We start from the raw sequence: 25,317 nt of genomic DNA, 5'->3' as shown, positions 1-25,317 counted from the left end.
GAAATTGTGTTGGCGCATGTGCGCAGACCTCCTGATAATCCACAGGTTGTTTTTCCTCGGTGTGGTATTCAACCCGACGTCTTTGGTAGTGTGGGATGTGTTCGAAGTGCTAGACCGTACGGCCGAAATTTCGTCGCGTTGAGCCCCGTGTTTGATGTTAGCGTCTCACAGTCGAGTGTCAAAGTGCGTGCAGATCGACGAGACAACATGGGGGTCGGCTTGCCTCCTCTCGAATTCACCGAATGCATGACTGACAGTCCGTATTTTCGTGAAAACCTACACAAACATGAACGCGAATTGGAGAAGACCAACCAGCAGATCAAGAGGATTATCAAAGAAGTTAAAGACGTCCTCAACACCGCCAAACGTAAGTCGCATACAGGTGCGATTACATCGCTCAATTAATTTGCCACTCCGTCGGACGCAGCATCAATCTCGCTCCTCCCCCAGGTTCCGCCGTGCTCTCGCCCCTTTGTAATTGCCGGTTAATATTTCAGAGGTGGCTGCAGCCCCATCACCGATTACCTTATCAATCACCGGCGAGTGCCTTTGCCCGCGTCCAACGCCCACAGGACCGAAAATAAGCTTTTGATAAACGCCTTTCATGTATCAAAGTCGACTCCGAGGTCTCGGATTCAATTTGTCAATGTTCACCGCTCGCTGTTTATTCAGGGGTGGGTTTTTTGGGACCTAATCGGATGGGTAAATTTGGGGCGGCGCGTGCGACCAACCCCCAACAAGATTTGTCAAAGGCTCAGTGCGGTTTTGCATCCCGACACCCGTTAAAACCCAATAAAGAATCGCTCCTCGAGAGTCGCCACTTAAGACCTCCACAGTTCCCCAAATCTAATGGAGATTAACCGAAACTGATCTGCGGCCCTAGCGGAATGGATTAAGGACTCGACTGGGGGATTTTCCGGGCCCAGAAAGGACCAAATCCGTGATCATTGATTCGTCTCAGGACGAAGAGACAGTTTGGGGCTTTGTTCGGTGCCCCAGATTCGACTGACCCACGTTCGATTTCGTTAATTTGGCTCTGTGTCGTTGAAATTTGGTGCCCAAAAGGGGCGTGAAATCCGACGAAAGTCGCCGCAGTTTCTTCTGTTTTCGTTGACAATAACGCAAACAGGACACGTCCGTTCCACAATTAGTCAATGACAATGTGTCTATAACCGATATGGAACTAGACACCGGTCGCATCTCAATCGCCATTCGAGCCACACTCCGAACAATGAAGTTTCATAGTCCAACCGGATTAATCTCTGTATAATTTACAGAAGCAGGCATGCCTTAGGATTGCGTCACGTACGAGCTTTTCTTCGTGTCAGCACCGACCGATTGTTGTTTAATTAAAGACCTTGAATTCGGGCGGAGGGAAGAGTGCATAGGTAATCGAGTGCAGGATAGAGCGGAACCTCACACGATCGATCCGGAGTGACCCGCGTAATCAGAGCTACGAAATTGATACTCGACGCTTGTACTCCCCCCAGAGAAGTGCATCAGAATTTGGGCTCGCAATCGACGATAATGATGGACCACGAGAAGATTAGTATGTCGTGACGTCACACACAGGAGCCTGTCAGACGTGCACGCTGGTGGAATTGCAAGGTTTGAAGTAAAGGCATCATTTTGCGCCACAACTTTGCATTTCGAAAGCGTACGATATCAGAAAAAGTGACAATGATGGGAACTGGAGGGCCCCGAATTCTATTGCGCTTCGGTTTGGAGGAAGAAAGCGGCGCTCTTCAGACGAGATAATCAAGTGTTAAATTAATAAAATGTGTGTTTTGTGTGCGAGTAAAAGTTGTCTAGTTTAATTCGAGATATTATTATTTTCGACTTTCACTGGAGTTTTGTGCGGGAGCACAACACACAACAGTAAAAGCACATATTCATCGGATCGCCGTTAATTTTATTATTTCTCGTAAGCGGATTATCTCGTCAGAAACTGTGGACATTGTGGCGGCTTGATAAATGATAAAGAGGCGTTTTGTTTAGCAGCACATGCAAGTATTCCAATGACCAATGATATATCGTCGTGGTGTCGTTTCACCTAAATAGTCTCATGATAATAAAGTACAAAGCCGGTGCTCATTGTGACGTTATCGTAATGGTATCACATTGTGGTCGAAGACGCATCATCTGTCAGTAATGCGCGCGCTTGCATAATTTAGCCTTTTGCAGCAAACCGAATTATGGATGGTATCTGTGCGGCGAATTAATTGAGCGCGAACGAGGCCAGGTAGTCACGGTCGGAATCGACACAGAACCGGCGAAAACTCCATTCCGAATCTGGCTCAGAAACGAGAGTAATTAAATATTTAATTTGGGGAGTGTTTCAATTAGACCGGAGTCGACTGATCGATGATCTGCCGTCCCACGCCTCGAAATTGTGCGACGCATCTCGCGATCAGGTGCGAATTGCATCGACGAGACGTTTTTTATGTCATCCGGGACGAAATTCAGCCGAGAAAGTTTACAAACAGCAGAGAGTTGGTTGAACTTTTCGTTGGTCGTGTGTTTACAGTGACGATAATCAAGTCGATACAAGTCACTAATATTTTATGTCCTGTGAAGATTGATGGGAGTTCTCATAAATGGAAAACGGACTGACGGAATGGTTTTTTGTTCGTCAACGATCGGCGTCAAGTTTCATCTAACGTCGGCTGTGTAATATCTTGACCGATGAGGGCATGCATGAAGGATAAGCGCGGCACCGAGATCGGTCCGGGAAGTGTAGAGGTGAAAGGTTACAGGTCTGACGGGACGGGGTAAAGTGCTGGAGAAGCTTGTCGAGAAATTAATTGGACTGGTGGAACAAATAAAAGAAATTGAGTTGAACCTTTCGTTTTGACACAAGTGGCAAAAGGGAAAGGAATCATGATTACTGTTCTTTGGGGGAATCTAAGACTTTGGTTTGGGACTTTTTTGGAAGAGGAAGATGTTTTGGCAACAAGAGTTTTGGAAAAGGAGGAAAGGCAAGGGTTTGAGACCAGTTTGAAGTCTAGGAGGACTGAAGAAGTAAAGAAAGCAATAAGGTGTTAGTAACGTTCGTCTTTAGTGTTTGGAAAGTCGAGCGACAACAAGCTCAAGTGCACTTTTTACTTTAGAAATGCAAGAGGATGGTTTTTGCAACTGTTCGGTGCAATTAGTGTGAAAAATGAAAGTCTTGTGGTGTTTTTCTGTGACCTATCCATTTCTAACCTATTATGTGACGGCAGCAATCGAAAAATGGTCGCGGCAGATGTTGGACGTGGGGAATATTTCCGAGATGTATTCCCCGATTATGCCACCGATTGGTTATCATTGGTGGTGCGAATTTGTGAAAAATGCAGAATAGAAAGTGTTCATTTGGGTGATTGGTCCCCGAACAATCGTGAAAACGTGAGAAATCGACATCTCGTGAACTATCCGCCGTCCGATTTCCATCAAAATCGTAATTACCCAACTCCGTTACATAAAGCGATGATGGACGCGTCTTGGTAGTGTGATGTTCGTGGGCTAGTCCGACATGAAACCCGCACAATACATTGTCTTTATCGCGGAGAACCGTTGCACATAATAAGTTACTCCTCCATTAATACGCTTTGTTCACAACATAATCATCCTGTTGAATCAGAAAGGACGGTGTAGGTACGCTTCAGACAACGTGAAATTGGACGGACGTGCGTCTTCCATTCATGAAAAAATCAACAGTTTAGAAGAGAAATTAGCGTGGCGGTATCGACGAGCAAAAGGGTTAAGAGCGTGCAAGCAAATCCGGTCTGGCCGAAGCTTATCACGTTCCTAGGAGGCTTCCCTACAAAGAGCCCCGCGAAACGCAGACGCGATGTTGATTTTTAAAACACCTATTAGACATTCTCGAGTGAAATTTATGGCCATCCATATGGTCTGTTTGTTTCGATAATAAATGACACATAAAGTTGAAGTGTGTGCGTAAATGCGTACACACAAAGTGGTACAGTCTTGGTCGAGAGGTGGATTTGCGTTGCGAAGCGTCCAAGACCCATTGTCACAGTGACATACCGACGAGCCCCGCTTCCGGCAGATCTGCCCCCCTCGCACAATGGAAGCGAATTAGCTCGGCTGACGGTATTGTCGGATCTCGGTTACCTGGACTACCGAAAAATGGGAGCAACGGTTACGCAAGCGTTCCACTGATGGACCTTTAACAGGAGGCGTTGCGGGAAGAATGATGCTTCGCATAAAAGTTTACTTTATCATCTAACGATTGACGGTTAACAAGCGTGTTTATCGACTTTTTCCAACGAAAACACCATTAGACCAAGTATTTTAAGGGGGCTCTTAATCGCTCGCTTTTCGGTCATAAATGCATTATTTGTCGGCTGCTAAGCGACAAGGCATCTTTTACCAGGCCTCGTCAAGTACTAGGTGGTCAATTCCATTTGGAACAAAAGAAAAAGAAAAGAGTGGTAGCAATTACAACATTATCAAAGGGGGAAGGAATAAAATCTAGAGGTAGAAGTGGATGAACTCTTCGAAAAGTTTGCAAATAAAGCTTGGAATGTAAATTAGTTTGTTATCCTGAGGAACCAGAGAAGTAAGAAACAAAATAGTTGTAATACGTTCCAAAGGTGAGAACTCTGAAAAGAAACTGATGTACCAACAAAACAGTCTGGGTTGTCTTCCATAAATTCGTAGAAATCTAAACCAGAAGAACCTAGGTCATAAGTCATAAAAACAGTATTTGTCATCTTGCCACTTAAGTGGCGCTTCGGGTTCAAGGAGAATTTAATTGCCATGGTATCTGATTTGACGCGATGTTCTTCCGCGACGTCTAAATTTAGATCTGTAACGGGGAGGGTCAAATCTGTCGTAATCAACGGACCGAGATGGATAGTTGTCACAATAGAGCTAGTTATGGTAATAATCGAAAAATGGGAAAAAATCCAATCAAGGATTGTGAAGACAAAGGCGCAGCACCAATGCCATCAAGGTTTTGTCGTTGCATTCAGGATTATCTACACGAAATTGGGTCCGATACTGATGTGGAATCACACCGATTGTATCGTTGCAGCTTGTGACAGTAAACAACAAAAACCGATCGACAGTGGAGATTTTTTATTCGCCAACAAACCGCAATATTTAATTCGATTGTCGATAACCCACGGCAATGACGATAACAGATTTGCCAGATTTCGTCGAATTGAGTTTGTTTTGATGACCCATTGTGCGAGAATAATGGAATGTGAACCAGTAAAAGTGCAATTAAGAGGTTGCGCTCGTATCGAGAGCGTTTTTAAAATGTTGCGCAGAATGGGGTGATATTAACCCCTAAGGGCACAGGGACGCACTATCAGTCCTAGAGATAGATAAGCTGGATCGATGCGGGGGGCAGATTGTGCTGGCTTTAAGAATGGAGACGGTATTTGTGGATCTGTCAAAAATAGAAATGAATCCTGTTTTGACGGTTGGACTTTTAATCAGATGATTAGGTGATTCAGTTTGGACGGAAGCGACATCGACTTTCTTTTTTTGTGCTGGTAGACACTGTGGGTAATTATCGTGCCACTTTTCGTTATTTATTGAGTCGTCTAATTGGCGACCTGGTGGATCACCTGGTCGCCTCTGCACTGCCCTTTTTGTCGAATCCGATAGAAAAACCATTCGAGAGTTGTCTTCGTAAAATGCGAAATCGTTTTCTCCGCGATTTATGCATTTTCTGACGTGGGTTTCTGTCCGATTTTGCGGGATCTAGTTAACAAGAGCTCGACCCGGACAAAGTCCGGTTCGTTTCGATAAATCATCGAGAGTATCGATTGAATCGACGATTTTCGCCCAAACAAATCGGAAAATTTGTCGGTAAGTGTGGAGCGAGTCATATTTTACCGACGCAGTGTACACGTAGTACGTGTGTTCCACTTACTTTTTACAATACCGACAAATGGAAATGTGGGATAATTATTTCGTTTTGTTATCATGGCCTCTATTTCGCTTAACATCCAGTTCCACGACTTTCAATAATAATAATAATACAAACGACGATGTTCGTTACCCGACTGTGCAAATGCAGAATTCTCATCCCTCGACCGGACCAGTTATTTCGTTTGAAACTCACGAAATTTTGCCAAACTGGTGTTTCGGTCAACCTCGACCCAATTGGCGATAATTGTGTCTGTTTCCATTTTTACATGGAAATCTGTGGTCGCCCAAAGAATTCCTAAAGTCACTTCCTTATTAAGACGGTGACGTCACACCACGTGCCAAGTCGTTTTACCAAGATCAGTGTAATATTTCGAGTAGACGGATTAAATTGACTTAAATGCATTCATTGTGGAGGTCTTAATTGTGTTAATACGGACACAATTTGACCCTGAGGTGGGCGTACGTAGAGGCGTAGGAAGTGTTGGGGTCGATGGAAAGAGCGAAGAGTGGTGCAGAAGAACGGTGAAAGGTGCAGGAGGACAAGAGCAAAAGTAAATTTGCGTGGAGTTATCAAGGTTTCGAAATCTCTTCAGGTTTTTGAAACCAAAGACCAGAGACGTACCAAGATGTTGAGGTGGAAGAGACAAGAAAGAATCCAATGTTGGAAGACGAAGAATTGTGGTGTTGATAGAGGAATCGTCAAATGGATGACAAAATTTATTTGCGAAAACAAGTCTGAACTTGAAACACATAGATAAAGAGGATGTACCAAGCGTCAAAGAGTTATGAAAGTCTTGGATTTGGATGGAACGGCCAAGCATGTCGACATTTGAAGCTTCATTTTTGCTTTTTTAGCGAGTAGATCTCTGCTAGATCTTGAATAGTTGTGTAGATTGGAGACTAGAGTGGCCGAAGTTTCGGAAAACTTTCCACTCCACTTGGTTTCGGAAAACTTGGCAGCCACTAAAAAGATCTACAAGAAAGTAAGAAGAACCAGATCGATACCGAGTTCTTGAAAGTGGCAAAAAGAGCGAATAGGGTTGAGACCCTCCCTTTCGTTTTTTTTTTTTTTTTTGTAAAAAGAACGACTAGAAATTAGATTGACACTTAGTTGAAGGTCTCGTTAAAAACGTTTGGAAAATTGTGCTAATCATAAATATGCAGTTGTCAAGGTTCCAACCAACTGGTTGCGCCGCTAACAGGATGTTCGATTTTAAGTCTGAAGAACAACTAAATTGGACATTTCCGTTTTTTGACATCATCGGCGTTAGAGCATGGTTTGACGACGGATTTTGACGTATCATTCGGGACCGGTGTCTTGAAAATTAAAAAAAAACAGAGTCATATCGCACCGGTGACAGTGAAGAAAGCACAACAGTGGTTATCGGTCATCGGGTTGTCACGTCCAAGATGGATGGAGTCAAAATTCCCCGAAGATAACCCTGACCTCGTTGGCGATACCTCAGCAGTTGGCGCCTTGCGCGCGTTATCCATCTCCAGGATCGGGATTAATTAACAATTAATTAGAGTCGTGGGAAAGAGACAGGTGGCCGAAGAAAGTCCCATTGTGCCTGTGCAAGAATCGAAAATTCGAATTCGTAGTCGACAGTTAACGACCGCCGTTCGGACGTATTTCTTTCGTCGGTGGCGATCCCATTGGTGCCAGATTGATTAATTTCGATTAAATCTGAAACGAGCGTGTTAACGGTGTGACTAGGTTGCGGTTTATGTTCCACCATCGTAAAACTAAACTAAAAATCTAATTAACGTGTTTATGTCGATATTAAATTGCAATGTCAACCGAATCACGGCCGTAGCAAGGTCACGTGGTCGTCAAGAGTGACATTTCGATTCGTCCTCTTCGTTATCGGCGCACCGATTTCGTATTGTTTGTGCAGGCGTCTCCCATAGATACAGGCCTAATGGATTCGTCCTTATTCGGGATTAATCGATGGTGCGATCAATTGGAGCGATCGCGATCCGGCAGGCTTGGGGACGTGCGGGTCGCGTCGCAACTAGACCCGTTCGCTTCGTCGACACCCCCCGTGTGGCGCATTTGCCTCCGGAAGAATGCAATTACGATCCGGGGCCTTTCGCCCTGTCTCCGGGGACCGGAGTCGAGTCAAGGCGATCGCATGACTCACCTGCTCGGCGAACACGTTCACCTGTGTGTTCTCGTTGTGTGCAGGAATTCGAGATGCAGGTGATACGCAGCAGGAGCGCATCGACGGACGTGTGTGTATTATCGATGCGGCGCGACGAGAAAAATCCCGACAAAAACGCCAACCAACCTGTTCTGCAATCTACGTCGAGATAACTACTTCCTGGGAGCGTGTTCCGGTTGGAGAAGGCGTGGTGCAGGAGAACCGGTATCGGTGTTTTCGGAAGGAATGCGATGGAAATTTTTCGGGATCGAGCGTAAATCGACACCGAGACGGGTGGCGGCGCGTGCCGCGAGGGGCGGACTAAAAATAAGAAGGCATTGTTTTGGGCCGGGCGGTGGAGGTTCTCCGTTGCTGACTGCTCGGGTGCCCCTTTTGGACTCGGAGGTTATTTTCGCCCGGTCATGAGGCGAGTCGGGTTACGCGAAGAGATCGAAAACTCCGGGTCTGATGGGATTTTTCTGTTTGACGTTTCTTGTGCTGCATTGCCGATACACGAGGGAGCTGAACAGGTAAAAGGATAGATTATTTTCGTTTGGGTAAATCTCGCGAGGGACAATAGGGAATAGGGATTCTTGCCGCAGTCTGGTCTTCCAGAAGGGACCATATTTTTTCTTTATGGGGATTGACCATTGTTGTTCTGTTGTTGGCAGTTGGAAATATAAATATCGTCGGCTGACATGTTCCCAACCGATTTAGGTACGGTTTCTAAGCGACGGTTCAAGAAATGTACGTTTGCTGACGGCAGAGGTCAATTAAAATCTGTTGAAAGAAGCTCGTTTGGATGTCTCGTTGAAAATAAGTTTACAAATTTCGCTCTGTACCCTTAGTACTCTTTTCCATAATGTAAGAAAGTTCCGTTTTAAAAAACACACTTCTTGGTTGTGTGAAGAAGTACATAAGGTAATTACAAAATAAATGTTGGAACTCTTAAACCGAGTTTATTATTCACCTGCATCCCCAAGTCGGCCAATATAATCTACATATTTTTCACTAAACTTTATTTGAAGAGGACACATTTCACTCGTTTATTTTGACAATGAACTTTCTGGGTTTGATAATTTTAGAATCCACAGAAATCTATGAATTAAATGCTTTTGAATCTCGAAATGAGTACGACACTGTCTTTTAGATAGACCCTAAATAGTGAACTTTAAGGGAAATAGCTATTTTCAATACAAGTGAGCAAAGTAGTGCATTTAATCACGAGTACGGAAGTTGGGCATCTGAGCCGAAGGCGAGGACCCCAACCGTACGAGTGTATGTTGTTAGGCGTTGCGTGTTTGTGATTGGTTTACTGATTTTAGTTTAATCAGAGATACCAACACATACTGCATATAGCATGAATTTTTTCAGAAGTTTACCCTTAGCAATTTCACGTTTTTTCGTCAATTTTGATCTAAATAACAGGTTAAAAATTTAAATAAGTCAAAAATAAGACAAGGTTTAGTTATTTAATAGTCAGAAAGTATTTTAAAAACAGATTTTAAAAAACTTTCTGTACAACATATTTGGCGTTCTTTATCGACAAACTCGCAAAACATTCACTTTGCTCACTAGTGAGAAAATATGTTTTCTTCACTAGTGATTCATTTGCCATCTTTGCTCAGTAAGTAAAAACCACTGAAATTCAATGATCATGGAAAAAATATTTCATTCCCTTACTTTGGCAATACATGTTTTTAGTTTTGACAATTAATTCCATTGATTAAATGTTCTTCAACGTATCTCGAAGTGACACTGTGATCTAGATAGACTTTAGAGTGAATATTGAATTTTAAAAAAAGTACTGATTTTATTCACTTATTTTTACTAAAATGCATTCACGTTGTTTTGGCTTAATGGGAGGCCATGGAAATGTTGCTTTTAATTTGGTAGTAAAGCTGCCTGTTGAATTAGGTTATGTTTTTCTAAGTTTGAGGTTATAAATAGCGTCAATGTCTAGTGCATTGTTGTCAGTTTTACTAGTCTCCAATAGGAGAATACTCAGACGTCGCGGGAAATTCAGCAACATGTTATGTTCATTTTGACAGGTCCCAACGTCGGGCAATTTAGTGACGAAAATCAAACAGTGCGTCCAACGTAAAAAAAATAAATCGTGGCCTCCTATTGTTTATTTGCATAATTTTCGGTTTTGACAATCAAAAAACAATACAAACACATTTTCCATTTCGCTAAGCATCTCGCTCGCTTAATTTCACCCCACGATTTTGCAATTATGATTAACTTAAATGCTTTTGAACAAGAATATCATTTTGTTTTCACATTGTCCGGTGAGTTTTAGACCAAAAAACGCACTTCACTCGCTTCCATAAGTGCATCGATCCCTGGAAATGCGTCCAACACCGTAATTTCCACACTTTCCAGTGAATCTCAGACGAAAAAAGCATTTCCGTTCCCCATTTATGTTTTTTTAAAGGTAGTAAATTTTTTATGTAACTTTTACCTCATCTTCGCAGAACGACTGTGTGAATCATGCCGCAGGAATCTAAATTGGCACTTTGTGAATAACGAGAGCAAACCATTTTTTGGCATTTTTGGATGTTCACTGTTTAGGAAACTGGGACTTTCTCCTTCATGTGGTCACTCGAGTAGACGTGAGAAAAGTGTCAAACCGTTTGCATACATGATGTCATAACTCGTGAATTGTGGCAAAATTAATGCAACATTGCGTGCGAGAGTTCATTATTCCTTATTTAGGTTTTTTAGTCGTAATTCATACGGAAAGGGCAATGCAGTTTAAAATGCGGAAAATTTATACCTTGATACTTTCTTTGTCAGGGAAAGAAACAGTAAAAAATATTTTTTTAAAGAAATGACAACCTGGCGTGGTGTTTTGGTATCATAAATGCATCGAGTTTAGGTGTTGTGACCCAGATCTGTGTCAAATGTTTCTCAAAAGGAAATGAAAGTGTCTTTTTGTCGTGTCCTTAAAGAGTCGGAAAAACAGTTGTTAGAATTGTTTTTTTGGGGCAAATCTTCTGATCTTTTACTTTTTTCCAACCCTCGACTTTCTCCGCGATTCGTTCCAATTTCTTGTAATTTTCGTCGCCTGCATTCGCTCCACCACTTCCTCCGGATCGATAGGAACCATGCAAGAGTTGCAATCCATTTAGAGTTGCATCTGGGACACGGGAAACGTTTCACTCGTAACGAAGTAAAACCGTTCGAGTGTGATTAGAGATTATCACTTTCGACAGTTTCGGGCCAGGACACAGATTCATCCTGGCGCTGTGCTGCACTCGCCCACCCCCATCAAGCGATATCGATCCCGGGCGGGGGTTGTTGACCCCGCCGATTCACGTTGCATTCTCCCGGCCCTTCGCTAAAGGGAGCGGTCTCACAGTTTTTGGTCGTTTTGTTGCAGAACTGAGCAGCGCCCAGAGGTCCTTCGCCGAGTGCCTCCAGGTCTTCACCTTCGAGTGCATCGGGGGCGCCCAGACGGACGACGAACAGGTGATATGCAAGTCGCTCAGCGAGTTCGGCAAGCTGATCGTCTCCATAGAAGAGGAGCGCGATCGGATGGTGAGTACCGGAGGAATTGTATCACCCTCGCCCCATCGCGCTGGTACCGGACGACGGTAAAAACTGGCGTGACCGGTGGTTGATGATGATGGTTATTCAGTGAACCGATGCGGCTTCGAGCATTCCATCACGCATCCACGAGACGATCATGAGTACCACCAAGTGCTGCCTCCGCGTGGTGTGCAACTAGAGTACTCGCACGGTACCGTTAACGATGTACGAGGAATCGGAGTGACGTAGGTTATAGTCAAATTGTGGGTCACGACGTTTCGGTCGTTCGGAATTGAATTCGATCGTCGGGAGTTGTTGACAACAGACAGATAAGTAGACCATGTGTTTGTCACAGTCGTGGTTGAAAAAGTACCGTCGTACCGTTACGTCGTTCCAGCTGGGACCCACACGAATGACTTTTTCGCTGAAAAGTGCACTCAAGGTTCGCTCGAAGCGATTACAATAATGGAAAGTATAATTCACCGTTATTTCGCTCGAAAAAAACCTCTCCATTGACATGCACGCGGATGTTCTGTCAGGTGGCGCCACGTGCGCAGACCCAGGGGTAGGAAAACCGGGGAAATCCTGGAGCCGATCGATTTCGCGGCCGATTACGAATCGCGTGTTTTACCAATTGATTTCCACTGAATCGAAGCGTTTTACGTGAATTAATCGTTTCCCGTTCGACTATTGCCAATGATTTTTTTTTCGGTAATTGAATTCGGAATCGGCCAACGGGAACGTTCGTTCGAGACCTTGGCAATTTTCGATAAATTATCGCTCGCTGTTCATAATTGAACGTCGCTGTCGTATTATCGGGGCGTAATTCGATTTACCAGTAGGTCCTGATCGGTGAAATTGGTCCCCGAGAGAGTTGTTGTTGTTTGCGTGGGGGAAATTCGCGCACTTTGCGACATTTTTCGCGAATTAGACCGCAGGGGTGGGGAATTAATTCTGGGAAATTGGACGGGAGGGTGCGAGGAAATTCGGCGAAGGAAAGGGGACGCGGAAAATGTTGGAGAGCGTAGCGGTCAACTGCGCAATTCGGTGCGATGTTACGCAGAGTATTATAAAAATAAATTGCTTCTGGAGTTTTTCATTATTTGATCCTTAATTAATTAAAAAAAAAATCAACAAGGGTCAGCTTTGAATAACAAATTGCGAATTACATTGTGACAAGTTCCAAAACTGCGTTGGTTAATATTTTAATTGATTGAAAAAAAAGGATCATCGGTATTGCTTGTACAGTAAAACAATATTTTCGAATGAGTTTTAGACCAAAAAAAATTTTTTTTTCTTATTTTGACTTTCAGTTTTGACAATTTTCATTATTTCAAAAATGTAAAAATTAAATAAAAGTGTTTCATGGAGTTGTTTTAATTATGTTTTTTTTAATTTTTAAATGTTTTTGAATCTATCCAGAAATGAGATGACACTGTGGTCTAGATAGATCTTAGATGTTTTCTCTAATTGCTAGATAATTTAATTTAGTCTAAGGTAAAATAACAAGACCTAATTTTTTATCACAAATTATATTCCAAGTGCAAATTTTTTTATCGGAAAATGTTTTGCTAATGATCGAAAACATCCATAAATGAGGTCAGAAGACCAATTATTATCAAATAAGAGCACGAGACGAAGTCGAGGGCTTTTGTTTGATAATAATTGGTCTTCTGACCCAATAATTTATGGATGTTTGAGTTCATTAGCAAAAAATTTGCCGATATTAAAATTTTGCACGAGGGCTATACGGCTGATTATTTCGTGAATAGAATAAAAACAAACGCATTATTTCCAATCCTTTTTATTCAAAATAATTTATTAAAAAAAATATATATTTTTTATCCGATTATTGCACAGTGTGCATTTTAGAGAAATTTTATCGGGTTATTTTTTGTTTTCTCGTTTTGATTGGTCAATATTTGTCACGCAATTGGTTGCTCGACACATGAAGGAAATAATCAGATAAATTTTTCAATTCTACGAAAACTTTTTTCTTTGACAATTTTACGAGTTGAATTTGGGCATTTTTATTCTGGTTAGGCCCGAGAGCTTTAGCTTGAGTGTTTAACCTTTGAATAAAAATGCTCAAATATCAACAAGTAAAATTGTCTAAAACAAAAACGTTTAAGTGAAAATTGGGAAATTTATCAGATATAAAAAATTAGGTCGTATTATTTTTTGCAAAATTGCAGTTATTAAAACACAATTATTAAACACAATTTGAGAATGTGACAAGAGTAGCATGCAATTTTAATCACTTGACAGATGACAGAGTAGTAGGATGGTTTTATCGCGATAAACATTTTTGATTGGATGAAAGCAAGCGCTCTGATTGGCAGAACACGCACGTTTAATGTACGTGTGAATTAATCAGTATTAAAACTGTGACAATTCGAGACGGATGTTAGAAAAATAAACATCTGTCATTACGACTTTTTTATTTTCGCAGTTTTATAAATATGTACACTAATTATTATTTTCAACTTTCTAGAAGTGAATACAAAATAATTATGAGTCATAATTTTTTCAGTCTAACTCAGTTACTTTAGGTAAAATACATTCACGTATAATGGGAGGCCATGGAAATTTTGCATTTAGTTTGGTTAGTAAAGCTGTCTGTTGAATTAGGTTATGTTTTTCCAAGTTTGAGGTTATAAATAGCGTCAACGTTTACTGCATTGTTGTCACTTTTACTACTTTGCAATAGAAGAATATTGGGTGATTCAAAATGATTGTGGCCAAGTATGGCAACTATGTACGAAAACGTATGTGGCAACTGTGTGAATGGGGTAGAGTTGACATTTGTATGACATTTCATAAGCGTGCATTTAATTTTTTCAATTCCATTACACATTGATTTAACAACTTACAAAATTGCGCGACTATGAACTGTCAAGGAAATGTCAACTCTACCCTACCCACACAGTTGCCACATAAATGTTCGTACATAGTGGTTTGGAAAACTTTTAAAAATCTCTATTGGAATTTCAAGATAATTCTGTTAAAGTAAATATGTCAATTACCCAAAATTTAGATAAGGAAAGTGCAAAGTAAACTTGGTTTGTGGATCATCACGCCCCAAAAAATTGGGGAAGAGACGAGTCAACGATTGCACGATTCCGGGAATCCCCAGAAAACTGAATTTGCCAATCAGAAAATTCTAATTTTTTTTACCTGACGACTTTTGATGTTGTCTCGGTGTTGCAGTTGCTCTAAAAGATCACAGCAGTCACCTGTGCAGTTTTCTGTCAACAACAATTTAAAACTCGTTGGTTCAAACCTTAAAAAAATTCAGATCTCCAACACACATCACGTATTGGTCGACAGCAATAGTAGTTTATTTTCGGTCTTATCGCTACAAAAGTAACGAGACCTTGTAGAGCCGAGTCCAGATAACACTTATTGTTTTTATCAGTGACGATCGAAAATTCGAATTCGTATCGAGAAATAAATACATACTGTGTTCTGATTTACGTACTTTTCGTTGACCTTCAAATGGAAAATCATGTCGCACACAATGTGACAGTTTTCAAAATTGCAAAAATGTGTCCATTAGATTGGAGATGATTTTGTAAAACCGTTCTCGGGGAAATGACTAACAGAAAAAACAATATCTAATCGTAATTTGATAGGGCGAAACAAAGTACCCGACTCCCACGTTGAAATTAATTGGACGTCCTGTTTTCCCTTTTGGTAAAAAAGCGAAATTAGGGCTTGTTTGCCTCGTCCGAAGCATAAACAAATTCGTTGTTGACTTTTTTCGGGGATGAACTCGCCCCCGGCGCCGCCCACGTCACCTCGTTAGTTCCTCCCCCGCCGGAATCTGGCAGATGTTTATCCGACGGAGGATCGTTTCCGGCCCGGGGCGTCTGGAAACTCATCTTGCATAAACCGGAGAGACGGAGCTGTTGCCCACAGGAAACGCAATCCTTTTGATCGCTCCTTTTTCACAAACGAACCGCACATCTGAGACTTTCACTCCCGAAATAGTACACAAATGCAAAGGTCTCCGGATTCAAGGCTAGGAGTGTCGAGGTGCGGATGTGACACCTAAAATTCAGGATTCATATTTTGTTTCGGGACAAATTGCATCGTAAATGTGCACAGATAACGCGAGTGATTCATCGGCTCGTGACAAATTGCAACCGTCAATTGTAAACGTTCGAGTGAAGCTATAGTCGCTTCGAGTGACTCTTAGGGGCTGCGATCGCAAAGGTGCGCGCTCGCGTGCGACGGTGACACGTGCGCGGTCGCACCCTTCCGAGTCCGAGTATTAATAGCGCCAGGGTTCCCCGACTTTGTTGCATTTATTTCTATTTCGGATGTTTTAATGCAAGTGCACAGACCCCTGTTCCGCGCTACTAAAATGCAATAAAAATGATTCTATTTTCGATTTGAGTGATGCCCAGATGTTGGATTAGGTATACCATGATGCGAGCGCATTATGACGTAAACGACAAGTCGGATGACGTTTCTTGTGCGGTCTTCAAAGAACCGCAAAAAAATCGTCGACGTTCATTTAAAAGGCGAAGAAAGTTTTCGGGGATTTTTTTTCGCGGCGAAAGTGATCGGTGTCGATTTAAATTTTGCGACCGAAAGTTTCGGTCGGTGTCATTGAACGGCGATATTTCTGCATCGAACACCTTTTCGCGAGTTGTGCATAAAGCAATCGGAAATGTCAAGGAGAAGTAAGTCGCTTCGAAACGTTCACCGAGTCGGTTACTTAACAGTTTTCGGTGCAACTTTGCTTTTCCGTTTTTGAACGACCCAAAAATGGACTAAACTACCTTGGCGGACCGGTACAGAACAATAAACAAAGCGGTAAACTCGGTGACATTGTGGGTTAGTTTGTCATCGAAGAAAATTCGTCGGGTCTTGCAAGTCCAAATATTTTTATCGCCTCGCGAACAAAAATTGCGACATACGTACGTGTCAGGACGAAGTGCTAAACGATGTTATCAATTGCATAATTTTTGCTTTTGTAATAATCGATGTGAATGCTGATTAGACGAATAAAGGGGGTCATGATCTATATTTTCACATTACAAAGACCATATGGCAACTACCGCCAACTACTCTGTGGGACTCTTTTTATTCTTCTTGTATTTTTTACATGCATTGTGGGAGAGTTTTTTAGATTTCCTCTTTGTTTTTGAATTCTTTGCATGACATACAAGACATTTTTGATCAATCAACTCTTCTTGTTTCTATTTTATTTGTCCAAATAAAGCTCTCTTCTGTTTCTGTTGCTTTATTTAGATCAAGAAAAATCCTCACTTTTTCCAAATTTTACTCCAATTTCTTACAATGTCCTCACTTTCACTTTTTCTCTTTTCACTCTCTTCCTTGCTAAGGACATTATTGAATTTCCATATTCTGGAACTTCAACATTTTTGCACACTTTCAGAATTATTTGAACAGAAGGAATTATAAAAGCAGGAAGAAATGACTCAAATATTCTCTACACCACGTTCTGGTGGCTTCTAGACACTTGAAAGAAGAATCACTGGTATTCTAGAATAGTCGAATAGATTCTACACAAAAATGGAGAATATTCTAGAGATTAATAAATTTCAAATATTGAAAGGAACAACCAAGCACAATCAGTAAATTTGAACAATTTCCAGTTCCAACAGGACCAAGTACCGTGTGATAAAAAAAAAAAAAAAATAGAGTAGGCGCTGACCAAACATTTCAGTTGGCAATTCGTTTGAAATTTCAATTAACAGATAGATGTCAGTCTTAAAAGTTAGGTTAGTGATTTTGAGAATGTTGAAATCTTGATTTTCATAAAGAATTTTGTGTGACCTGTCATTTGTAGAAGAATTTCTCAGCTAGTGCAATGAAACAATGAGATTTAAAACTCCCGCACTTTTATTTAACGTCAACGGTGAGCACGGAGCACGCGCACGCCGCTTGTTTATAAATCGATCCAAGATCCAACGATCGTTGATCAATCAATATTATCCAGAGAGGTTGTTGTCGGTTGTGGGGGCTCTTATTGTCAAGGGGTAATTTCGTGCACAACAGACACACGATAGAGAAAAAAGTGCAAATCTTAAATAAGCTGAACTGTACCAAATGATAGGTTAGTTTCTTAGGTTAGGTCTCTGCAATAATTCTTTGTTCACCCTCTTCAATATTTTCAGCTGATCTTTTTGTCGGTCGTCTACTGCCTTTTTTGCGCAGTACACTACCTGTTTCCAAAAACATGTTTACGCATTTGTAGACTTTCTGGGCAAATTGTTGGTTAAGTGCCTTGAAAGTCCGGAAACTTTTGTTGAAATTCCTCAAAAACTCGAGGTGTCGAATAGGACCAAGCCTTTCTCTATTGCTAAAGAAACACTGGACAATGAAAATTTGTTGCTCTAAAGTGAACATATTGTAATAGCAAATTTTAATAGTCAGTAATTAATGACAATTACCATTGTAATGACATTTCAGTTAAATTTTTACGTGCTGCCAACTGAAGTGTATTAATCATGGCTATCTCGATTTTTTTATTTTCGATCGCACGGTATAAATGATGCGTAAATCGTCGTTGACTGTGCACTTTGCCACCTACAATACACTGCGTAATTATACTGTACTAAAGGTAAATTGATGCGTTGATTTGGTTGCCTAAAAACAAGGGGGTTTAAGATAATGTAATTTAAAGTGAATACATCGTAACAAATAATTAAAATCAAATCAAGCCCCAACAAATTTTGTTTGTTCGATTGGTTTAAATTGTATTGAAAAAAATTATAAAAACAAAAATGTCGAAAGTTGGGAAGTTCGTTAAATCTGAAAATACTGAAGATTGCGAAAAAAATATGTTTAGAGAAAAGTTAGAAGGGGGTTCAGCTGCGTCCTGCGAAGGTACACACGTTAAAGAGCCACTATTGCTCCACACGATTTCTACCGGATCTAAATCGGGAGATAATGAGGGGCAACGCGTATAACACCATTTCCATCGGCGTTTGCCGTTTGGTGCCCCGAGTGGATGTTGTGCAAGAAAAAGCTTCATAGGCGTGTCGCGTGCAAAGCAAGACCAGAACCGGCAATTTCCGTAACTGTATAGCCGGCCCGGAGAAAAGTGTGAAAAGTGCACGAAACAAATCAGAGTCGGTCGTGCGATTCCCCGATTAATTTTGGCATCGACTCGTTGTTTACAAACACGGGCGCGTTCACCACGACGACAAGAAGCGGCGTGTCGATGAAGTAGCGCGGAAAAATCCAGGTCGGGAAAAAATGCAACTTGCTCAGTCACTCTTGCCACCCCAGTGCACAATCGTTCCGGCCGCAACCTACATAACCCTGGCGGGATTTCCTCCTTTCCTCCCGATCGAGATGTAATCGCCTGTCAGTCGCATCGACCGGTTTCCGTCTTGTTCCAGCTGGAGAACGTCTACTCGCACGTGGTCAAGCCCCTGGAGGACTTCCGCAAGAAGTGCATCGGCGGCGTCAAGAACGAGAAGAAGAAGTTCGAGAAGCAGACGGCCAAGTTCTGCCAGTGCCAGGAGAGGTATCTCAATTTGACCACCAAGAAGCCCAACTCGCTTCAAGAGGTTTGTTTTGTTTTTAATCTCGAGTGTGTTTCTCGTTTTGAACGAGTGTTACACGAAACACGCCACCGAATTTTCGCCGGCCTTGGGACATGTAAAATTAGCACTTCCCATCTCCGACGGAAGTGCTTATTTTGGGCGTCCAACAAAACCAAAAAGTGAGAAAGAGGAAGTGAAGATTTGCCGGGAAAAAGTGAACAAATCTCGGAATAAAAGAAACGAAAGAAAACAGCTTTGCACATTTGCCAAAGTGTTATCTGTCACACATCGAGGTAGTATCGGAGTTCGCCGACCTCACCGTGATTGGATTTTTGTTTATTTTTCGCATCGCCGCGCAACAAATCGACAAAGGAGGGTTGCCTCCGTCAGCCGTCACGCCGAATCAATCTACGACCCGCGATGGTTTGCCTCGGCTTGTGCGATTTTTTCCGCCCCCGCCGCTCGTCCGCCCCCGCGTGAATCAATCGGCGATCCCATTCACCATCCGCCGGGGGTTGTTCCATCGTAAACGGTGACGTCACTTGCGTGGGTGCGTATCGATCAAGTGACGTCACGGACGTATGCGTTTGCGCCTTCACCCAGTAATGGCCCGACGCGAGCCAGTTCCAAATCGAGGTCCCCCGAAAATGGGCCACGTTTTTGAATTTTGCATGCCGTGACAGGTGACAAAATCGAATCGGCGTCCGAGAGTGAAATGTGGTTTTTCCACCTGGCCGTCTCGTGAAGCTGTCAAGATGTCGTGAATAATTCCCCAACAAAATGCGTAGGTGTCGGAAAATGCGCGTTTTAATTGACACGGAGAGGGGTCGGCGTGTTTTATTCAACTGTCCGGCTCGAAGGATCGATTTGGGAAATTTGCGAGATGTGATTTTTTTGCAGGCGGACGCGTCCGTAGACATGGCAGAACGCCATTTCTTCACGGCCAGCATGGAATACGTCTACCTGATACAGGAGGTGCACGAAAGAAAGAAGTTCGAGTTTGTTGAAGCTCTTTTGACTTTCCTGTTCGGATGGCTCACCTTCTACCATCAAGGGCACGAGGTGGCCGCCGATTTTAACCCCTACAGGAAAGACCTCCAGGAGAAGATACAACGCACCAGAGCCAACTTTGATGATTACAGCAATAAGTTGCGCAAACGAATGGCAGAGGTTCAGCACTTAGAGAAACCGGTGAGAAAGTCGAAAGGTTGCAGGGAAGGTTATCTGTTTCTTTTGGAAAAAAGTAAGTCCCCCCGATTCGGAGAGACGAATTCGCGACTGTCGAGTCTCGTATCTGTTGCAGAAGCTTTCGGTACCACTTGGACCAAGCACTTTTGCAAGTACGACAAAGAGACCAAAGAGTTCAGCATGTTGCCCTACAACCAGCTGACCTCCAAGACGGTCTCCCAACCGGAAACCATGGTCTTGACTTCGTGCGTCCGGAGGATGTCAGACTCCATAGACAAGAGGTTCTGTTTCGACATCCAGCTGGACGCGAAACCGGGAGTCGCGTTTACCTTGCAGGCCCTCTCAGAGCAAGACAGGAAAGCCTGGATGGACATCATGGACGGGAAAGAGCCGGTACTGCTTTTTCAAAATCTTTGAGGCGATTTCTTCATCGCAATTTTCAGACGTACACGGCACCAGGTATCAACAAGGCTCAGAACTCCGAAGAGAGGGTACTCGACGACGTGGGCATCCAGTTCGTCAAGAAGTGCATAGAAGTGTTGGAGAATCGGGGCTTGGAGGAGCAAGGGATGTACCGAGTGGTCGGGGTCACGTCCAAAGTGAACAAGTTGCTAAACATGGGACTGGATCGGAGGAAAAGTGACAAACTGTCGTCGCTAGACGACCCTCAAGAGTGGGAGACCAAGACCATCACCAGCGCCCTCAAGAGTTACCTGCGGAACCTGCCGGAACCTCTGATGACCTACAAGTACCACAACGGGTTCATAGCGGCAGTCAGTGAGTCTGTCACTTGGTGTTGGTAACACTTGCTGACTGATGATTTTTACAGAGAACGAGACCAGACAGTTGAGGATACACGACGTCCACACGCTGGTCCACCGACTGCCCAAGACCAACTTCGAGGTGTTGAAACTCCTCCTGAAGCACTTGGCGAAGTGAGTCGTGACAGATGTGGCGACGGTAGCGTGTGACAACGATTGTTTCAGTGTTGCAGCCAAGTCGGAGAAGAACTTGATGACCGTGAGCAACTTGGGGGTCTGTTTCGGGCCGACTCTCCTCAGACCGGAAGAAGAAACGGTCGCCTCGATCATGGACCTCAAGTTCTACAACATCGTGGTGGAGATCTTGATCGAGAACTACGACAAGATCTTCAACAGCGAGCCCGACAAGACTCTCCCGAGCGAAAACACGTCACCGCGGAACCAACCCCCGGGTATTAATTACAAGCACGCGGGGGACCACCAGGTGGCGAACTACGCCCCGGAAGGTGTCGACCTCTACCGCAACTACAATTCGAATCATTCCAATCACGTGGGGCAGCCCTACATGAGGCCGCACATGACTTGCGTAAGTCGGTGGCGGCGATTCGACCGGAGTGTTTTGACTTGTGTTGTTGTTTTAGACGGTGAAGGCTTACTACGAGGAACCGGTGCCGGCCAACATGTGTTCGAGCTTGTACAGCGTCCACGAGTCCGCCAACGGGGCGTACCCCCACGCGATGACTCGCAGCGAGCATCTAGGTCCTAACTTTCAACAGAAAATCCCCCAAAAATCTATGCAACGTTTTATACCGACAGTGTCTTCTCAGTCTGAAAGTAATATTCCAAACTTACCTAGTCACAGTCCCACGTACTTCAGACCTTTCAACCGCATTAGTAAGCAATTCGCTTTTTTAAGATATGGGCAGCGGGGTTCTAACTTACTGACACCAGAGGGCGTCCGGGTGAAAACGAATCGGACGCTCGTTTTCACCCGGTCGATTCTCGGAACAAAAGAGTGGACTCGTCCACCAGCTTGCCGAAGCTTATTCATTCGAGCTAATTCACTCACTAACTGTTCAGGGGGGTTCGGCTTCACGAGGTAATTTAGTTGTAGTTTCAGTACCTAACAGTACCAGCAGTTCGAACGAGTCGGTCTCGTCGACGTCTCGAGACGGCAACACTTACGTCACCACTCCCAAGAAGAGCGAGAGATCCAACATCTACATGGCGTACCCCAAGGGATACAAATCGCCGGGAGATGTGTAAGTATCCGGGGTCGTAGCTAGGGGGGCTTGATCGCGGCACACTCTTCCTTACCTCGACTACTAACAAAATTTCTGATGCGTCCTGTTTGACCAGCACACAACTGCGCAAAGAGACTAATTATCTAACAGCTTCTGGGAGATCTAGTCCTTCCTTGACCAGGGTCCGGTAAGATCTTTTTCGTCAAGCTTGTGGCTTCCGCATGATGGTCGCATGATCGTACTAATGTTCGTTTTTTTTGCACAGCCCCAACTTGAAGAGTGTCTTTGTTAGAAAGACCAAACGATAGATCGGAAGTTTTTGTTTCGTGCAGAGGCGCCCTCTGTTTCGCGTTAATCGCATGTTTGTTTCGGGCGCCATCTGTACTCGTCCGTGCGCACTGTACATACATATTAGTAGACCTAGACTGTCAGCTGCATGTCATGTACAACTGTTGTAAATAAACTATCAAGCCGAGGCTTAAAGCGTTTCATTGTACCTTCTAGGCGAGTGCGAACGTTGTATGCGTGTTTGGGCGAGCACGACGGAGAGTTGTCTTTCGAACCGAATCAGATCATAACGAACGGTACGTATCGAGTTGTCTCGACGCGAATGTTGCACTTTTGTTTCCAGTGAAAAATTCGCAAGAGCCGGGATGGCTCGAGGGCACGCTCAACGGCAAGACGGGGCTCATACCGGAGAACTACGTCGAGATCTTGCCCTGACAGAGCGGCTCCCTCTCCAAGATCTCCACCTCTTTGCGGCACGGCCTCTGTAAAGCTTTACATTTGAACAATTCCGATCCTGAGTTAGTACAAGAGAGTCCCAGGTTGAGTCTGCACAGGCAGAGTCTGGACAGCGGCAGGACGCTCGTCAGACAGACCAGCACCGAGAGGAAGAGCTCGACGTGAGCGCCACATGTGTCATCCGCGAGAACTCGACTTTCTGTGTACGTTTATTCGTGTAAATCAGGTCCTCTGTTGTGATCGACACCACCCATCCGCAACATAGCTACGTTTTTGTTTTTATTATTTTGTAATGAGTATTATACACGTTCTGTGATAGTAAAACAGACTGGCACCACATTAGAAAGTATCTACAGCCATATGTATCCTGTACATACAATCATTTCGCCTCTGTATATAATTTTTTATTGAGTTATTTACAGTAAACGTGGGTGTGTTAGGACTGTTTTTCTCGTACGATTGGTACCTTTAGAATTGAGGGACCATACCCCAAAACACCAATGTCTCATATCAATTGTGACTGCCTAAAACAAGTAATAATGTAAAAAAATCCGATTCTGTAATAGTTACCTAATTCAATGTAACATTAGTTGTGTCCTTCAATGTACAATTTTTTCTTTGAAATTGCACCGATTTGTTGTTTTTCTTCGTTTTAAGTGTATCAACACATTTATTATTTGTGATACTTTAAGTGCGTTTCTACCATTATTTTTTACAATATATTTTATGTACAACTACTCATTTTATGTATCAAATTTATATCTGTATATATTTTATTAATCTGTTAATATGTTATGTTTAGTTCGCATTAAGAGATAACTGTATTTGTTGTATTATTTCAAAGAAATGTCTACAAAACCACTGACGCCTCTTATTTCCCAACCCCACAAAAATCTACCTGCGCTTCCCCCCACTCTGGTGATAATTCCGGCACAAATCTCACTGGTGCTGCAGATTTTCATCGATAAACATGTTCCACCACGTGATTTTGTTTCTTCTCTTCAAACAAACCCTCGGTGATTGTGTGTGTGTCCCGTTTTGGAAGTGCGAAGACACCTCCGCCGACAGCGAAGAACTAGACTTCAGGTAAGTGGTGAGTCACACTCTTCTTGGAAACTTGTACGATCGAGGAACTCTTCAGCTCTAGGAACACGTGTAAGGGTCATTTCGACGTCTGCTGTCGAGTAAAATGCGGCAAGAGAAGAACCGAAAGTCTGGTTTTCAGCGATGCGAGGGGCAGGATCTTGGGGGCGGCTCACGAGGCCAACTTCGCCGAGTTCCCTTGGATGTTGGGGGTGATTTCCGGGAACTCGTACCGGTGCGGCGCTTCTTTGATCCACCCGAAAGTGGCGCTGACCGCCGCCCACTGCGTGCAAGCTGGGGACGGTTACGTGATCCGCGCCGGGGAGTGGGACTGGAGCCACGCGAACGAGCCCCTACGGCACCAAGACCGCCGCGTCAGTAAGGTCGGTTAAACTGAGAAGTACACAGGCGGGTCTACGATTCGCTTGATAACCAGTCGCCCTGGACACCACGTGACGTGTACTTTTGTGTTTCAGGTGATAATCCACCCCCAATTCAGCTTGAAGTCGTTGGTTAACGACATCGCGGTTGTGATAGTGGAGCGGGCGTTCCGGATGGGTGACAACGTGGGGGTTGTCTGTTTGCCGCCGCAGAATTCCGCCCCCATTCCCGAAGAGTGCGTCGTCACGGGGTGGGGCAAGACGTCGTACAAGAGCGTCAACGGGTTCGAGAACGTCCTGAAGAAGGGAAACTTCCCAGTTGTGCATAATGATGATTGCGAGGCGGCGCTGCAGGGGGCGCTACTAGGCCCGGGGTTTAGATTGCATGACAGTTTTATGTGTGCGGGTGGCGGGCCCAAAAAAGACGCGTGTAAAGGGGACGGGGGTAGTCCGTTGGTGTGTCTGGTCGAAGGGGAAGAGGACAGGTACGAACAGTTCGGGATTGTCGCGTGGGGGTTGGTTTGCGGGTTGACGGACGCCCCTGGGGTGTACGTCGGTGTGGCGCGGTTTATCGACTGGATTGACCGACAGATGGCCACGCACCATCTCGACCCCCAAATTTACAAATATCATTGAAGCAAGAGATCTCAAGGACGCTTGAAACGCGGTGAAACCACCCCCTTTGTGAAAGTATGAGAAGGACAGGAAGCTGATAAATTTTGAGGAAAAGCACGCACTCAATTTGTATTATTAGGACGATTGTAATTTATCTTCTTATTGTTGTTGAGTTTGTAAATAAAATAATTGACCGAAAATCTTGGCTC

The 25,317-nt window shown here is 43.6% G+C and overlaps 2 protein-coding genes across 12 annotated transcripts; both read left to right on the top strand.

Annotated features, from left to right (window-relative positions):
* Positions 1 to 64: 64 nt before the first annotated feature.
* Graf (GTPase regulator associated with FAK) lies at positions 65 to 23,891 on the top strand. Of its 11 annotated transcripts, XM_069050641.1 has the most exons (13): positions 65 to 367; positions 11,416 to 11,573; positions 18,947 to 19,117; positions 19,994 to 20,336; positions 20,397 to 20,674; positions 20,725 to 21,058; positions 21,111 to 21,216; positions 21,268 to 21,628; positions 21,684 to 21,936; positions 22,157 to 22,304; positions 22,402 to 22,473; positions 22,791 to 22,870; positions 22,918 to 23,891. In XM_069050641.1, the coding sequence occupies exons 1-13, from the start codon at positions 208 to 210 to the stop codon at positions 23,007 to 23,009; spliced, it is 2,556 nt and encodes an 851-aa protein (XP_068906742.1). In that variant the 5' UTR covers positions 65 to 207; the 3' UTR covers positions 23,010 to 23,891. The 11 variants fall into 11 exon arrangements, with proteins under 11 accessions (XP_068906742.1, XP_068906749.1, XP_068906744.1 ...); XM_069050648.1 differs by lacking the exon at positions 18,947 to 19,117; XM_069050643.1 differs by having other exon boundaries at positions 19,994 to 20,674; positions 21,684 to 21,876; positions 22,163 to 22,304.
* Positions 23,892 to 23,989: 98 nt separating this feature from the next.
* On the top strand, positions 23,990 to 25,311 carry LOC138132929 (phenoloxidase-activating factor 2-like). The gene is made up of 3 exons (XM_069050665.1): positions 23,990 to 24,116; positions 24,172 to 24,496; positions 24,590 to 25,311. The coding sequence occupies exons 1-3, from the start codon at positions 24,001 to 24,003 to the stop codon at positions 25,127 to 25,129; spliced, it is 981 nt and encodes a 326-aa protein (XP_068906766.1). The 5' UTR covers positions 23,990 to 24,000; the 3' UTR covers positions 25,130 to 25,311.
* Positions 25,312 to 25,317: the final 6 nt, after the last annotated feature.

Source organism: Tenebrio molitor, chromosome 6 (assembly GCF_963966145.1).
Source record: "Tenebrio molitor chromosome 6, icTenMoli1.1, whole genome shotgun sequence".
NCBI lineage: Eukaryota > Metazoa > Arthropoda > Insecta > Coleoptera > Tenebrionidae > Tenebrio > Tenebrio molitor.
This window is presented reverse-complemented; position numbering and strand designations above follow the sequence as displayed.